General features: G+C 40.6%; 4 protein-coding genes across 4 annotated transcripts in view; 3 read left to right on the forward strand and 1 right to left on the reverse strand.

The window, feature by feature from the left end:
* LOC138004026 (elongator complex protein 6-like) overlaps nucleotides 1-3572 on the forward strand; it is a 7357-nt gene extending 3785 nt beyond the window's left edge. Inside the window, exons 3-6 of the mRNA XM_068850416.1 lie at nucleotides 130-281; nucleotides 967-1156; nucleotides 2760-2912; nucleotides 3260-3572. Coding sequence (XP_068706517.1) covers nucleotides 130-281; nucleotides 967-1156; nucleotides 2760-2912; nucleotides 3260-3379 — 615 coding nt within the window. The 3' untranslated portion in view covers nucleotides 3380-3572. The remainder of the gene's footprint in view (nucleotides 1-129; nucleotides 282-966; nucleotides 1157-2759; nucleotides 2913-3259) is intronic.
* A 142-nt stretch (nucleotides 3573-3714) lies between these two features.
* LOC138004023 (KICSTOR complex protein ITFG2-like) lies at nucleotides 3715-13922 on the reverse strand. The gene is made up of 4 exons (XM_068850414.1): nucleotides 13251-13922; nucleotides 12089-12287; nucleotides 10046-10446; nucleotides 3715-6409 (listed from the first exon to the last, which is right to left on the reverse strand). Exons 1-4 carry the CDS (start codon nucleotides 13542-13544, stop codon nucleotides 5822-5824), a joined length of 1482 nt encoding a protein of 493 aa, XP_068706515.1. The 5' UTR covers nucleotides 13545-13922; the 3' UTR covers nucleotides 3715-5821.
* Nucleotides 13919-14593, forward strand: LOC138002639 (BTB/POZ domain-containing protein kctd15-like). Its single transcript, XM_068848643.1, has one exon. The coding sequence runs from the start codon at nucleotides 13919-13921 to the stop codon at nucleotides 14591-14593; it is 675 nt and encodes a 224-aa protein (XP_068704744.1).
* Nucleotides 14594-16215: 1622 nt separating this feature from the next.
* LOC138004024 (uncharacterized) overlaps nucleotides 16216-17500 on the forward strand; it is a 16599-nt gene continuing 15314 nt past the window's right edge. The window contains exon 1 of the mRNA XM_068850415.1: nucleotides 16216-16410. Within this exon, the coding sequence (XP_068706516.1) occupies nucleotides 16227-16410 (184 nt within the window). The 5' untranslated portion in view covers nucleotides 16216-16226. The remainder of the gene's footprint in view (nucleotides 16411-17500) is intronic.

Below are 17500 nucleotides of genomic sequence, written 5' to 3' on the forward strand. Positions count from 1 at the left end.
AGTGGCGCGAGAACTTTGACCCAATCACTGAGTGAAGTAATGCAAAACCAAACCAATTCGCTGATTACTTTCGACATTCAATTGAAAACCGCTCTAGCATTGCACTGATTTAATTTGGGTACCTTTCAGGGTGTAAATCTTAGCAGTGCTGTTCAGAATGGACAAGTGACCTATTTAGACGGATTAAAACTCATTTCTGAGGCTTTGGATGATGGAGACCATGTAGATCCCGCCGAGCATCATACAGCTGGCAATGCCGACAATCCTTTTCTAAACATTAGGTACAAAGACAGCTTATTTGGACGATATTTTTAGGAGGGTACACTGACACAGGGTTCAGGCGCAATTTCATGACCGTTTAAAAACTGAAGAACTCAGTAGCTTTGTTCAAGGAGTGTGCAACTTTCTCATACTTCAACGCATTCCATTACTTTAGTGCTGCTTATCGCCCAAATATGATATTGCACTGCCGTCGTTTTTGCAGCACTTGAAGCATTTGTGCATAATTGCATTCCGGTTTTGCGATGAAACCGACAACAAAGGCAGCGCGCAGTGTCTACACTTTGCAGATTCGCTATCTTTACTTTTAATTTACGAAAAAATGTTGGCTTTGTTACAAAGCTGGAAACCTTTCCTTAAGGTTAAAAGAATTCTCAGCCTCTAGTCACTCGAAATACTTCAATCTGGCAGCCAGTCGTCTGGCCACCAATGTAAACTCTCCACCAGAACGGCAAAGATCAGCTTATCTTCATTGAACAGGACGCACTTCGATCGATAGTCCCAGTCGTTCTTTCGTTTATGGTTAAGAAATTCAAAACCTTCACATAACAAATGCGACGCCCTTCACGCAGCATAGTTGAGAACTGAATAATCAGAACAGTCAACGACACACCTCTTGGTGGCGAAGTGACCGTAAACCGTATAAGAGCTCTCCTCGGCCAAGGGCCCTTTCTTCTTTCTTTTTAGAAACCAGAACTTTACCCTTCAGCCATTGTATAACAGAATCAAGTCTTCAATGATTGATACAGTGGGGCAGAGCCCTTGTCTATTGCTAATTGATGATTTAACAGCTCTTATATCCATTGGCGTTCGTGTGCAAGAGATAGCTGATTTTACTCATTACTGCTCGACTTTGATGTGCTTCTCTCCAGCGCTGGTATGCAAAGCAAACAGGAAAACAAATAAGTCTAGCTTTAACCGAAGGAAACCGCACGATCTTGACTATACAATTTGGAATTAATAGGTACGACTTACCGTTTATAAAACTTTAGCCTTTAGCTATAGACCTTTAGGGAAATCCAATTCGGAACCCTCGAGTATCTATTAATTCTAAGTTATACGGGAATATCGTGATATTTCCTAGTTATGTCAATCGGCCTGCTCCCGTCTGACCTTGTAGCTCAGTCGGTATAGCAGCGGTGATCTAACCCCACCCTGGTCAAAGATTTTCTCTGTCCTTGTGTTGGGCTAACGCTCACATGGTTCATATGGGGTACAAAGCTAGCACTTTACATTACACTCTAATCAGTTAAGTATGAAGAGCTTTACTGTTGTTGGTATTTTTTGTTTACAACAAAAGGCATTGCTTACGCCCATTTTTGGCCTTGCAGACGAAATCCTTGAGAATTTTGTGATATTTTCTAACGGGCCCCAGGTTCTTTTTAATATCGTTGCGAAACTCGTTTACGTGATCGATTTGGAGTGGCCAACCATGCAGCTTCGTTCGCTGCTTTCGTCAATACTGAAATGACCTATATTTTTTGTTCAGCAAAGCAAAAAAAAAAGACTTGCTGAAGGCATAGTCTATGCATGGCGATGGTTATGAAACTCGTCAAGTCTCTTTGTTTCGTGTTTTTGTCTGTATTTTTTGGCCTTGACGGTGCACAAAACGCACCTTCTTTCGAGAAGATAACCAATCAAATCTTCGATTAAATTGTGCGCAACTAATTTGCGAACCGATGCGAAGCGAAAAGAAAAGATAGTGCACTGTCACGGTCAATTCATACATCGATTGCGACAACATTGTTCTCGCTTTTGAAGGTCTTAAGGTCTTTCTGCAGGTACCGGAAAACATTGTATTTTTGGTCTCGGGCGTAGTCTTTATTTGGAGTTGTTTTGTTTTCTGTCTTTTCTTTTACGTAATCTCTGCTCCGGTACCTGCAGAAGCAACCAATTTTTGGAGAGCCTTGGGTTGATCCGAGGCTCTGGTGACGAGAATGCATAACTGTCGAGAATTTTCCCAACTCGCCGAGTGTTTTGATGAGGCCATGTAAACACGGAAAAAAGTCCTCTATTGTTTTTGTAAAATATTTCTCAAAAATAATTCGACAAATGAAGGGAAATGCGGAGTTTTTTTTGTTTACTTCTTAATTGAAACAGATTTTCTTGATACACGCTCATATTTCCTACCAGCCAATCAAAACGCGCGTCTGACAACACACAACCAATCCAAATTCGTGTGATATCACAACCGTGTTTACATACTTTCACATAGCCTGCGTAGCACGGCGGTTTTAGTTGCTAAGTAATAATGGCGGGCGAGGGCAGAAAAACCGCGAGGAGATTTTTTCTCGCGGCTTCGCCACTCGTTCTCGCGCGCTTCGCGCGCGAATTTCGCGGCTTCGCCGCTCGTGCGCCCGGCTCGACAAAACCGCCATGCTACGCAGGCTAACTTTCACATAAACGCAGCTATTGACCAGTCGGAGAGTGCGCGTACTATCTTAGTTATTTTATAAATAAATACGATTTTGTTTGTAAAGGTGGATGGCTGTTTGGTCACCTTAGTGCATAATGACGGTGATGTCGATGACGAGGAGTCCCTGTTGCTGTGGAGACAGCTGTGCTATAGAGCTCATGTGGAACTTCATGTAAGAGGTCTCAGTAGTGGCTACTCCAAAGACGTGCATGGTCAGGTCAGTCTCACTCCCCAAAACCGATACGCGACGAGCACTAACAGCAGCCATGCAAGTGTGTGTCACATTTTGGTACATTTCCTTGATATCCTCTGCTAAACAACGACGTGTTAACGTTTTTCGGAGAACGTAATGGAACGACGACGACGACGATTAGTTTAGTTTTCTCGTGAAAAGTGCCCTTAATCACTAACAGCAACCCTGCACGTTTGTGTCACATTTCCTTGATATCGTGTGCTAAACAACGACGTGTTAACGTTCTTCGGAGAGCCAGTAGTTATTTAAGTACTTTATTTTTTGACGTAAAATGCCTCCTGGATTAAAACACTTTTTTTTTACTCATGCAGCTCACCATAACCCAACGAGATGGAAACTCCATAAAGCACAAGAGAAGAGATATACAGTTCAAGATTCTCGAAAAAAATGTCATTTTCTTCGCACCAGGAACGTCAAAAGCTGTCTTATGACAAAAAAGTACAAAGAAAACTGAAATTGAGAAAATTCAACCCTGAAGTTGCAAGAGTGAATTATTAAAAAAAAAAAAGGGACATGTGGGAAGGAGATTCTTGAAGAGGGGGGCGTTGGCTTTGCTGCCGGTGGCTTTGATCCCTCTTTGGTGATTGACAGGGTGGTCTCGAATTCATCTTCACCAAGGGCCCGTTTCTCGAAAGTCCCGCAACTTTACTGGGCATTTTCGGGTGTCACAATTCCCTTTGTATCTCAAGAACGGAGAGGATTTAAATCGTCAAACTTCACAGCCAGTTTTATTTTTGTTACCTTTAAAACATGTTAAAAGATAGACTTTTCGAGAAACAGGCCCTAGGCTTTGAAAACCACGGCAACTAGCCCTAGCTGCTAACCCGCGTTAGGTCACGTGAAGGTCCCGTGAAGGTCCCGAGCTCAGGCAAATTCGCGCTCACGAGAAGGTTCGACTCTGTTTTTTTGGGTGCCTACTTTTCTATTAGAATGTAACATGTAAAAACTCTTTTTATTTACTCGAGGTACAAAGAAATAATTTATTGTTGTCAAATACCATGACCACCTCGAGATTTAGATAGCACTTATCCAATAGTTCGCGCTAACAATTCTTCCAGTAACTCGACCCGTTTGCCTCCGACCAATTGGATTTGCTACAATTATAGACAAAAGTAGTTGGGAAGGTTATGTAAGTGAACCGCATCAGAGCTGTATTTCAAACCGCCGCTGTTAAAGCGCAAAAGAAATAGTTTCACCTTCTCTTATATAGCCCCCCATTCAATGTTGAAAGGTAACACAACAATTTCCCACTCAAACCATTCACTTTTGCACAAAATTGAATGAGGCGGGGGGGGGGGGGGGGGGGGGGGTGAGAAGCAATGAGGACGTCAAAATTGCTAACCCTTCCTAGCGGTTTTGTCTATGATTGTAGGTCTATTTGACGAACCTCTTACTAACCGAGCACGAGTGCCGTATTGGGGAATACTGGCCCAAGGTCGTGGCATACAAAAACTACTGGGGAGAGAATTGTTTCATTTGCCAGTCGCGGAGGGCCAATATTCACCAGTAGGGTCCCGAGCAAGTGAGGTTAGTAAGTTGTTTATTGTATGACATCGTTTCTTTAAGCATAAATAAGTAATTTTTTTTAACCACATATCGCATATGAGCGATAGCTCGTTTAAATGCAGATGTGTCATAAAAATTACAATGTGATGATTTAGATAATCTTACATGTACAACTAATGATTGAAAATATATAACTTAGATCAACTGAAGTGAATAATAACCTATTACAATAATTAATAATTTAATAAAAGAAAATGTTGGTAATTAGACTGTCTATTTACAAAACATACAGTTGCAGTCATACGATGAAGACAACTGTATGTTTTGTAAGTTCTTCCGAAATGTAGAAAGGGATTCTGACATCCTTATTTTGTCTGGTAGATTGTTCCATTGTTTACTAGCCTGGTACGTGAAAGAATGTTGCATATAAGATGAGGTTAGTCTTGGAATAACAACCTTAAGATGGTCCCGTAGGCTGTAACCGTTGTTACGCAGGATAAACATGTCCCGAATGTAGTTCGGTGCCTGGCCATAGCGGTCTCAAGTTACGGTCAGCAATCATAACAGGGAGCATGCGTTTTGCAAAGCGCCGTCAAGGCTACTATTGACCAACGGAAGAAGTCTCCTTTCTCTTTGTCCTTCAGCCAAGCAAATGAAAGAGAAAAGAGACCTCTTCTAAAAGGAAACAAAGCCACTTTCAGTGATCATTATTAGCTGTGATGATTTCAAGTACTTTCCGACTTTCCGTGATTTTTTACATTCCAAGGGTTTATAAGTGTAAAAACGTAAGTTTTTCTTTGTGTCTTAGCTCATGGTTTGTTTTCGTTGTTTTCCGTCATCCAAGAGCTTGTCTGGTTATGACACGCGATATGAGCCAATTTCAGAATCACACATTACGCTATTTTGTGTTTGTCCCTCATGCATTGCTTGAAAAGTTTCTTGATCATCTCGCCACCGAGAAGACTTCCCATCAACCAACTTTTCACCACAAACTAATGTTATCAAGCTACGACATTAGGGAGCTTTAGCACGCGCGTTTTTGAGACGCTGACGGCAACCGGAAAGGAGCATTTTGCGTCCAGGACAGTGTTGTCTCCCAAATTTTTACACTAATCAACTCTTATGGAGAAAAGATACTTGGCGATGTAAATGTGGTTGTGTTAAGACAAGTGAAAAGGGAAAACACCTCGCTTCCGGTTGAGACACTCTGGGAGACACCACCGTCCTGGCACGCGAAATATCCTCTTCCGGTTGCCGCCCGCGTCTCAAAAAGGCGCGTGCGTAAGCTCCCTAATGTCACCCTCGAAGAACGGAAAATACTTTGCGGCGATATAACTGGTAGCGATACTTCAATCGGGGCGAAATGACTAATGCTCAGCCACTGCGGAACTGAGAGGAAATCTGGCTTCTACACCATGCGAAGTTTTACGTTTAATTAAGCTACCCAGTTTAGAAGGAACCATTGATGACAACCGCGCGTTGTGGTAAATAACGATGCGATTTGACGAAGTCACATAAACCAAAGCGGGACGATTTTTTCCCGGCGAAAACGCGTACATGCCAGCGCAGAAAGCCAAGACGTTTTCATTAAACTTAAACTGCACCATATTCTTCCGATGATCGATAATGTAGGTGTTTCCATTCCAGGAACATAAAGCAATTTTTTCATCTCCATCCTGTGTAATATCAAGTTTAGACATCGCAAAGATGCCGTAATTTCCCGGCTCCACACGTACTAGCCAATGTTGCTTATTGTCATGAATGAATATCAGGTGACCGTCTTGTGTACAAAGTGCAAGGTACCCCTGGCGTTGACCGGCTGAGAGAGACGCGTTTGTCGCGGCGCTGTCGCTTTCGTGGCATTTAAGGGTTATGAGGTTGGTTGGGATGCCTTTGTTTCGTGCTCGGAGGACTGGTAACTGGTTGAAAATGGCTGATGACGGAGAACTTGATGTCTGGAAAATAGAATATTTCGCGTTTTTACTAAGTTATCTTAGTTGAAGGCGCTCTGGTGCTTAATGCAAGAAGCCGAGGATGACGACGGCGGCTACAACGAGAACGTTGTCTCAGGGCCTGGACAAACGGGAAATGTTTGGCGTTGAAACAACATCAAACAATGTTTGGTGACCAAACAAGCTGATGTTGAAGTCAGTGGCCAAACGGTTAAAACCGCGTTCGATCTAACTCAGATCAACTGAATTCCACAAGTAAAGAACTATGGGTCACAAATACGTAAAAAACACGTGGAAACAAGCGACTGAGCAAGCGTGGTACGCATGCGCGTGCCAAACAACGAACAAAACTTCGCCCATCAAACGCGAGAACAAAAGAAATGTTTTAACCGAGTTGTTTGATGGAATGTGTGATGGCCTTCAAATTTTATCAAACACGATCAAACAGCACCCAACAAGGTGGCCAAACGGTAAAATGGTTGGTCACTACACAATGTTTGATGTTGCTTAAACGCCAAACATTTCTCGTTTGGCCACGCCCTATAAGTATTTTTTCCGTTATTGTAATAATTTCGCGATTACTCCAAGTCGTTCGGCATGCAAGTATGCGGAATCATTCCAGGATTAGAATTGTTATGAACGGTACCGGTGTGGATACTTGGAGAGGAAATTTGAAAATTTGTCTTCATGAGCTCGTGTACTCCAAATAATCTCAAACATAGGGACATATCACGTCGTTGTTAGGACGAGGACGGCAAAGAGAGAGGAAATTTGAAAATTTGTCTTCATGAGCATATCACGTCGTTGTTAGGACGAGGACGGCAAAGAAATGTATCAAAAGGTGAAACGAACATGAGGGGCGTGCACAGCCGGTCTTGCTTTTGTGGCGCTCTCTTCGTCGTCGTTGTCGGTGGCCTTGCGTTAGCTCCCTACACAATGCTCCTAAAATATGCAAAATAAATACAATTTCTGGCCCGAGTTGCTCGAAGCATGGTTAGCGCTAACCGGCGTTAAATACCATGAAAACCTACCGGTTTTGATACCTCTTAAGGGGGGTGGCACTTAACTACAGAAAGACAATGGTTACCGTAAGGAAGCTTTTTAGGCGAGAGCCCTTCAAAAAGGATTCGTATGGATTATTCGTTAAAGTAACTTCTTCAATAAAAATCTTGCATCGCTTCCATCACAAAGCGCATGCGCAACTAGTCCCAGTCCTCTACAGTGCGTTTCAGTGAAGAGGCGGTTTTTTCACCGGATGGGAACCGTCCCTACATTTTTCGTAAACTGTAGTATGGGATTTCTATTTGGAAATGAACTGATATTTTGAAAAGTGTATTAAAAAAAGCCTTATAACGTCATAACTTTTTTGAGAATTTTTTTTTTAATCCATGCTACAGACTTAGTGTTAGAATGCTCTCATACTGTTGCGTTAAAAATGTATCAAAAGCATTGTTAACTCGCTGAATTTTTAGGCGTTTTCTGTTTTGGTCACGTGTTTTATCAAATATGGTTGTGAGTCGAACCAGACAATGAAATGTTAAATAGAACACACCTGGCAAAAAAGGATAACTGTAGAGTTAAAGGGACTCGAGAAATGACTATTTGAAGGGGTCCATAGCAACGGTTTGGTAGTTAAGAGCCACCCCCCTTAACTAATGGTTAACGAAACCAAGCTCCGAGCAACCGGCCCCAGGTCTCCTCGAATAAGACCGGGTAAACTCTGGGACCGGCGCCCTGCGCATCTGGGATGTAAAACTGTTTCTTATAAAAGCTTGAAAACTCTGTCATTCTAAATTGTCTCTCTTTCTTTCGGGAAGTTGCCCAATATCTGTAGGTATTATAGACAAGAAATGAGCTTACATCAAACAAGTTTCTTTGATTAATTTCAGCCTCACATTTGCCCCTCGCTGTAAATGCAGCCAACACAATGCTAAATCCTTCAGTTATGATAGTGAATTTGGCGCGACGTTTATCGAGGTACGATCCAATAAAATTGAATTGGTTACGACGATAGCGCAACTTTTAAATTGACCTAAAGATGCTCGACTCGACTCTCCTACTTTCTTCTCCTCTCTGCTCTCCTCTGTGTAACCAGGAGCCTTGTTGAAAAAGCCCCAGGCTGGAGAAAAGTTTTTCTCGTCTTTCCGGGATATCGTCGTATATGTTACATCGTATATGTTGCATAAACTTGCTGGAAACTATTTCAAAAAGCCAAGAAGATTTATTTGTTTTTCCGATTTTGACGCGGCAATCTTTCTGGCAGTTGTCCTTCCGCTTGACTTCGACTAGTTTCCTTTCCCTCGCGGCTGATTACCTCAGAACGGATATAATAAATATCTTGGTCCGTACTGTAAAATTAAGGATCCTCGTTCCTCGGGTCCGTAATTTTACAATACGGACCGAGAAGACTAGGTTGATAAGAGGTATCTAACCTTCACAAGGCCCAGTTGGTCAAAAGCCGATTGACACAAATCCGCGATCAAGGGTGAATTAGATAAGAGTGTTGTGATGGCCTGGGTGGGCTCCCCAGCACAGTCACAAATGAGTCTATTTTTAGAATACCCGTTCCCGCGAAAAAAAACATAGCAGAAGCAGTCACGCGTGACATGGATTCTTCTGATTGGTTAAAATTGGCGTCCCTTCGTTTGTTTCGCGTGCAAAGTGTATCTAAAAATAAATCCATTTGTGACTGTGCTTGGGTAAGACCGCAAAGTGATAGATCAACGCAGTCTTACCTAATTCACTCTTGTCCGCGATCAAATACAAACCTAGGCTTGAGTTTTGCCAGTGAAAAAAGCCTTAACCTTGCAATTTTATGCCGTGACGGAAAGAAAAAGTCTAGTCAATTTTAGAGGCAAAATAATTATCTTGAGGAACTTTTTCTGATCAGAAAAATAGACAGCAATTTAACTTTCCCGCAATCCAGGATAAGCTTAATCAGCCTTTGAACGGCTATAGTCAGCCCATCTCTATAAAGATCTCTATGAACTGGTTGCTTGTTTGTTTGTTTGCTTTGGCCGATTAGTTTAAGTGCTACTATGACCAAAAAATCAATTCTCCTTTTTCTATGGATTTCAAAACTATGCTAACTAAACACTAAGTGACCCAAGTTTTAAAGCCTTCATTTAAAAAAAGACATCTGCTTATTTTTAAATGGAATGTTCCAATTTTATGGCCCGCCATTACTAACTTTAAAATTTTGAGAGAACTGGATCGAACAGAAAATGATGTCAAAGACTCACTAGTTTAAGAATGCAATGGGTGTGTACATAGCTCAATTAATATACAGCACAGGCGTTTCGGCTTTCAGACTCTTGAACATATGTTTTGCATATAGAATAAGCTGCATTTACATGGTCAAATTTAAGCTGGTGATACTCAGTAAATGACGTCCCTTTTCCCTAGATCCAACCCTCTGAGGTCTGAATCAGTCACACTTGAGTGATAGCGGATCACAAAGTAAACTTATACCCAAAGTAAACAGCCTTTGGATAAAAATCAAAGCTCAAAATTTTGACAGTCAGGTGTTAAGCAAACACTCTTTCAAAATGTGAAGAAAAAAAGGAAGTGATTTTTTTCTTTTTTTGAATCATGGAAGCACTTTAAGAATTTTCCCAAATTACTGGTACACTCCCTTACCTGCTCTCCTGACATCTCTCGTTTGTTTAGGGAAGATGTCATCAGAATAGCATAAGTTCCCCCTGGCTGCGATGCCAAGAGATATCTCAAATTCATGACATCAAACACCACAAGAGAATTAATCTGGTATGACAGCGTCCAACTGTTGAGTTGAACAAATCGCAAGCTGAACTTCTTGGAAATTGTCGCCTGATGAAGCGATCCTTCTCTTTCACTTGTGATCTTGCTCACTGGTGGGCCTTCTTTTATTTCTTCCTGTTTTGAGGTTTTCCTTTCCTTTTTCTTAGGTGTTTTCAATTCTGACTGATTATCTTTAGTGAGTTCTTTTGTTACATTCTGTTTGTTTGCTTTGGAGCCCGATGAAGACCCTTGTGCACTTCTCATCTTGTTTTCATTGTTTTCTGCACAAGAATCATAACCAGACACATCAGACAAAGGAGTCACCCCATTTAAGGTACTTAATCTGGAATTCAGAATGCAGAAAATTCTTGTATATAGAATCTGCTATCTGGGGCTTTGGAATCCAGATTGCAGTCGCAGGAATAGGACTATCCTGCTAAAATCTGGACGTTGCCACATCGTGAATCTGTGAGCTATGTAGGGGAAATCTGAAAGTAAGGGTTCTGGATCGATGACATGGTAACTATAGATGCAATGCCCAGGTCCTCTTGATCAGCACCAATAATAAGGACTTCCAGCTGGTTTTGAGCCAGGAAGGCAATGACTAGCAAATACATTCCATGTTGCATCTGTTCAGCAACAAATCACAGATGACGTCAAAATGTGGTAAGAAAAAAAGTGGCACACTGGGCAAATTGGCTGAGTGTGTTATTGATGTTCTTACCAGATTTTGACATCTTCTGTGACCTATGACATACATACATGCATGCTTTATTGACCACTTCCCCACAGGGGCTTTTCAGTGTCAATTGCAAAAATAAATTCAAACACGTAATAAAGTAAAAAAAAACAAATGCATATTATTTAAAAATTGCAAAAAATTTCGAAAGTCGATAACCTACCACCCCATTAAAGGTTTCTCTGAAAATTATTATTTATTATTTATAATTTAATATTCTCTATAGTATATTTAACTGTCCAGTCTTAAATTTGTCTAAAAGTGTCCCTCGTAGCTTATTCCTGAAAATATTTAAGTCAACCATTAACAATACATTCCATGTTGCCCTGCGTCTGTTCAGCAACAAATCACAGATGACATCAAAATGTGGTAAGAACAGATGCACAGCAACATGGAATCTATTTGTAGTATATTATAAGAAGTATTTATTAAAAGATTTTGATGATGACATCAGCTATGCATCTGTCCTCTAATAGATCATAGGTGAGAACCAATCAAAATATGTGCATTATTTAATTATTACACTTATATTATAGAAATAATAATCTCCCACAACTTCATCTGCACAGTTTGAAAAATTTTTAATAACAATGGTGGCCAAGGGTTACAAAATGGTGATAGATGTTTATTATCAGTGCTTGGTGGTTTCAGTAAGTACCAAAAGCCGACCAAAAAGCACCGCTTCTTCACTCAGAGAAGTCCGCTACCTTTTTCCCACTAAGTGAAGTAACTGAAGACAGATTTTTTTCAAACCTAAAATTAGAATTCATTTTGACAATGACAACAGTCTGCTACAGATGGCATATATCACACAAGGTGTGATATATTAATAGAGATGGCCTATATCACGGTGGTTTTCAATAGGGTACTGTAGAATTGCATTATGATTACTATTTAATAATTACGGTTGACAGTAATAATTATTTCATTATTACAAAATTACAAAGCTATGCTACTACTATAGAATTTGAATCAAACAATAATATTATTATTATCTCAGTCCTTGCATCTGAAATTATGTTACAGCGCTTTCTTTAAAAAGCGTCATAGGATAAGCTTAATTTGTTATATGAGCAGGAAGAGCAATAATAGAAGTAATAAAAAGCCTGATGCATGCCAAAAAGCATTACCTCTTGCCTATCTGAACCACCAACTATAACATAAAACAGCGCTTACTCACTAACCTTGATCTTGAAACGTTGTCACTTGCTCATCATCTGCCTCCAATTTATAGACATGGACAACCCTATCTGCATGTGCTGTCACCAACTTCAGCTTCCTATCTCCGTCCACATCTGCCAATAAAACAACTTTGCAGTTTGATGAAAGGAGCTGAGAGGAAATTGGCTCCATTAAACTGTCCTCTGTGGGATCTCCAGTAATCTACAGTAGAAGAAAAAAGGTTCTAAACAGTCAGTGCAAGAAGAAAATGGAAAGCACTTACACAAATGGCATGCAATTACCAACAACAAAAATGGGAAAAACTTTTTTGGCTTGATGCTAGTAGGCAATAATACTATTGTCAATTCATTAGCATTTCCTACGCAAGTACACTGGTGCAATATGAACGCAAAGTATTAAACTACCAGAATCAAATCTGGAACCAAGATGCACAGGAAAAAATAACAGATTCCCATTTTTGGATATTTTAGGGAATTTTATAGAATACCAATAAAAATCCCAAATTTGGCAAAGTGAGACAAGTCCCAACCAGGGAATTCCCAACCAAGTTCCCTGATTGAGACTTGTCTCACTCTTCCAAATTTGGGATTTTTGTTGGTATTCTTTAAATACCCTAAAATAGCCAAAAATGGGAATCTGTTATTTTTTCCTGTGATGGAGTCCATTGGCAAATGTGGATGAAGGAGGTAGTGCAGCCCAGTGGTTAGGGCACTTGCCTTGAGATCCGGGGATCCTCGGTTCAAGACACGTTCTGACCAATAGTTGAATTTCTTCCTGGTAGTCCCTGATTCAACTTCTCAGCTGCACTTGTAAATAGCCAACTAGCTAGCCATCAGTTGGGATTTTTAACAGTTGTTGTTCAATGATTGTGTTTCGTTGCCCCTGAAAAGCCCCTATGGATGTGGTCAATCTCTACTTTTTTGGTTTTGAGCTTTTGTTTTTGAAGTGCAGGATTGTGGAAGATTTCTGTTTTCATACATTATGAGCTCTTTTTCAATGAGCTTAGTGCGCACTTGCCAAAGCAATTCAATGTCATTTCCATTCTGTTGCACATGACTCAGTCAGGTTTTTGCGGTGGTTTGTAAATTTAAATATCAAAAGAAATTCGAAGCCAATATGTTTGTAAACATTTGAACTTCACTATATATAAAATGAAATACTTACGTTAAAAATGTGGCACCATCCTTCTGCAGTTATACAGAAGAGCAAATTTTGACCCTTGTTGTCCAAATCTCCCGCACCAACACAAGTTATCATGCCGAGATTTTGAGAGATTCTCCATGGTTTTTGGCCGCTACCTTTGAATATTACCAGGTCGCCATTAATTTGACCAACGACTAGCTCGAGATCTCCATCATTGTCCACATCGGCGAGCAAGAGTGATTCGTTAAACAAGCTGTCCGAAATTTCCAGCTGTAAATTCTCGACAAACGAGACTGAACGCGCGTTTGAGTTCATGGTTCACGCCTTCATAACGCCCCCAATTTTCAGAAGAATTAAATACTATCCTCCTCTGCTCCTTTGTCTCGGCCTTTGCTCCTTTCCCCTTAGTTGGGGAGGGTTAATAATCAAATTATTCATCATGGATTTTTTCCGAAAATCTCCATGCTTGTAATAAGAAACGTTTTTAGATAGGGAATTACGAATCTATTACTTAAAAGTTCATTTGAAAACCCAAGAATTCTTCGCTTAGATCATAAAAATAAATATAGAATACCTTTTATCACCTCCCCTATCCCCTCGGGTGGCTAAATTGGCCACGTGATTTGACACAAAAAAAATTATTCATTCATCAAGCTCATCAAATTTTTGTCGCATACTTGATAAAAACTATGGCTTCGGAGGAAAGTTTTCCACCTATTTTAAATCTAAACGTTGGCGGATTTGTTTACACGACAACTTTAGATACTGTTACACGTGATCCACATTCCATGCTTGGAGCGATGTTCAGTGGAAGACAACGGATTGCAAAGGATACCCGAGGGAATTATTTCATCGATCGAGATGGAGCTCTCTTTAGGCATGTCCTGAACTTTCTCCGTACTTCAGAATTGTGTCTTCCTCAGTCTTTCGATGAATTTGATCAGCTAAGCGCTGAGGCGGACTTCTATCAAGTAGGTGATCTTATAGAAGCTCTCCAAATATTCCGCGAGGATCGTCGAAAGAATCTACAGCTAAGCGAGGGTCAAGGTGTAATTATCTTGTCTGTAGACCGGTATCGAAACCAGCTGTTGTTAAGCGGTCGACAAGAGCTTGTTAAAGAAGTGTTTAAAGAGTACATCAAGCCATCGGAATTCGTGTTAACATTACTCCCCGCGCGGGGGTACGTGAGAGATTACCGGGTCCCATGGAGACCCGGGGGAGCCGAATTAACTAAGGCGGACGCCTTCGATCTCTTGTACGGGCATGGTTTTCACTTAGAAGGTTGCAATGGTGGTGGAAGTGATGGGGATGAAACTGGAACACAGTTTCAAGAGTACACCTTTGTGCGGAAAAATAAACTTTAATTTTAAAACACATGGTTACGGGATGGGACCCTACGATTTGATAGAATTTTAGACCCAATACCTACAATCCTAATCAAAACGTTTGGGACACTTTGACTTTTGTTCACTAAAATAATTGTTCATTTACTGTCCCCTCCCCCCTGGACAATGTTGGGTGCCTGGAGGCAAACACTTTTTAAAGGTCTTGTCAAGGGCCATGGACTTAACATTGTTTTTGAGAGTAGAAATTACAGGTGACTTGTAAATTGTACTCCAAAGTTACAATGGAAAAGGGGTGTGTCCCCAAACGTTTTGGCCAGGATTGTAGGAAGGAGTCAGGATGGGAAAGAACAAGTAGGGAGGTCTTAGTATTGAAAGGGAGGGGTAGGGGAAGTGAAGGCCAGACCAGGAAAAAAATGAGGACACTGGATGCAGGAGAAAAGAGGTTAGGGTCTGCTCAAATATTCCTGCAAGACAGGTGCATTTCTAGCTGGCACAACCTCAGTGTACTTCTTTGCAAGGCTTGAATTGTTCAAGAAGAGAAATCTCAACCAAAGTAGTGGGTGCTAGGTAAGGATTATGTCTTCCCTCACCTTAAATTCAAGATAGGGCGCAGCTATTTACAACCTCTAATTTCATTGGATCCCTTTAGGATGCAGCTCTATTGATTTTAGGGTTAGGGAGGGTTAGGGTCCATCTAGCTGGTCCATCTTTGATTGGTTGTTTGTTTTGGTCCATTGTTTTCTGAGCCAATCCCGAGGGCCGTTGTAATAGCTGCATACTGACCCTAAAATTCAGCAAGGCAACTTTGTGAACTGTCACATATAAAGAGGGTCATTTGCACTCACTACACAGCAGGCATAGAATTACCTATTTGTGATCTTTTTCACTTCTCCCATCTTCCCTCTTCTAAGCAATCAATGTTTCAAAACCCCAATTCTATCCGGGTGCAGAGCAATCCTATCAATTTTAACTATGTGGAGGAGCCACTATAAATAGATTGTTTTAGCATACACAGTACTTTATTAACATCTCCATTCATGGGTATTAACCATACAATCAAGTGAATTTATTGCCATTTGTTTCTTCGTGGTCATTGATTAATGGGTAAAAATTATGCTTATTACCTGGAACCATTTGGTCGCTTTGTTAAATTTTACGTGGAGAGACCTCTTCATCCCATCTGTTTTCTATTTTTAGCCGTCTGGTCTGGGTTTTTCAAAAACTGTATGTAATAGCAAAAGATTTAGCTATTTTGTAATAAGCTTTCTACTTTTTTAGTGAAATTTATAATCATTATTGTCAGAATTTCCTACCGGCGCGAAGATTCTTCTTTCCAAGGGAACACGACAACGGGAACGGGGAAACTCGTTGTCACGCCAAATAACCTCCCTTGTCACGCATTGTGGGTCACACCAGAGATCTATCTTTTAACAATTTACGCTTTCCTTGATGAAAAAACTGACAAGGAAAGCCTTTTTCATGTCAGAAAAAAATTTTCCCTGATTGAAATTAATATTTTCCTTCAATTTCCGTAATTTCAGCGAAAAAGGTTTTCTCAGAAATTGGCAGAGCGGAATTGGCCAATTACAACAGCTTTTATATCCAAAGGAACCAATAGGCAAGGGTGTTACATACGTGCCTTTGCATACAAATGGCTCGCCTATTAGGGGTTTTCTTTCCTCAATTAGCCACGTTTACTCGTAGTGGTGCACTGTGTTCTTCACAAATTCTTTGGCCAAAAACTTTGTTCACGAACTGCTTGTTGAAAAGAACCATGGCTTATTCTATCTGCGAAAGTGGAGCTTCCAACACTCTTGACTTCAGAATGTATTTTTGTAAGTATCGCAGATCGTACATTTCTTTGATCACGCATATCGAGTGTTTGCAATCTATTAGCTATGGCTCCATACCCATCAAGAATTACAGACGATTTAACTTTATAGCCTTCCCTTCACATTTGATATACAAAACAATCATACATAAGATTTTGATGTCGAAATCTATTATTGAATATCTCTTTGACGTTCCGTTTGATTGTTTAATATTCTATGCATATTACAGTACGAAGTCCAGACTGTTTTTCTATGATCAAGTTAACCTGACAGTTTTGGCAATGAATATAGAATTGTTCAGTATTTAACCAGAGTGTTCGCAATTAGTGATCCTCTCCCATTTGAGTGGAAGACCAAAACATCGATCAAAATGCGTAGCTAAAAAGTTTTAACAGTAGTTTCAAGGACTGTGCTCCTCCACTGAACAGGCCGTAAAGAAATTTGTCGCTAAGGGAAGGTACGTTTTTAATTGGGGAGGGGGCGGGGCTTCGGAGGGGAGGGTCCTTAGTAATTTTTTACAAATTGGGGAGGGTCAAACCTGTTTTATTCTCAACCCGGGGAGGGAAATAGTTTTTTTTGGCAAGGAAAAAATTAATCCATGTTGCTTCTATTTTGTATATACAAGCAAAGCTACCAGTCGAGATTAATCTAAATTATTTTACAGGTGTCGAAACATTTACTTATCAAAAAACTATCTTCTCCCAACTAACATAATTGTCTCTCTCTCTGCGCGGGGTTCTGGTATAAATATTAGTCTCCGGTGAGGATTCGTCACTTAAGCTACTCGAACCTGAACCGACAACTCGATCTACTACATCACTATATTTGCCCTTTGTGTTCAGGAACCACCCTAGGTCTTCATCTTTCCACTTCTCTGGACTTGTGCTTTCACTTGTTCCCGCAGCCGATGTGCCATCAACTGAATTCAGAGGAGTAGTGGGCATCCTTTTTAGAATGGCGAGTCAGCAAACAGCCACAAGTTGCTCCATCAGACCTCATGAAATCCTCACATTCACCACAAGCACATTTCCCTCTTTCTATTCCTCGTACATCCTTGCCCATTTTCAAGTTTTCACCGTACAATCACACGCCA

The sequence above is a fragment of the Montipora foliosa genome, chromosome 5 (assembly GCF_036669935.1).
Source record: "Montipora foliosa isolate CH-2021 chromosome 5, ASM3666993v2, whole genome shotgun sequence".
Classification (NCBI taxonomy): Eukaryota; Metazoa; Cnidaria; class Anthozoa; order Scleractinia; family Acroporidae; genus Montipora; species Montipora foliosa.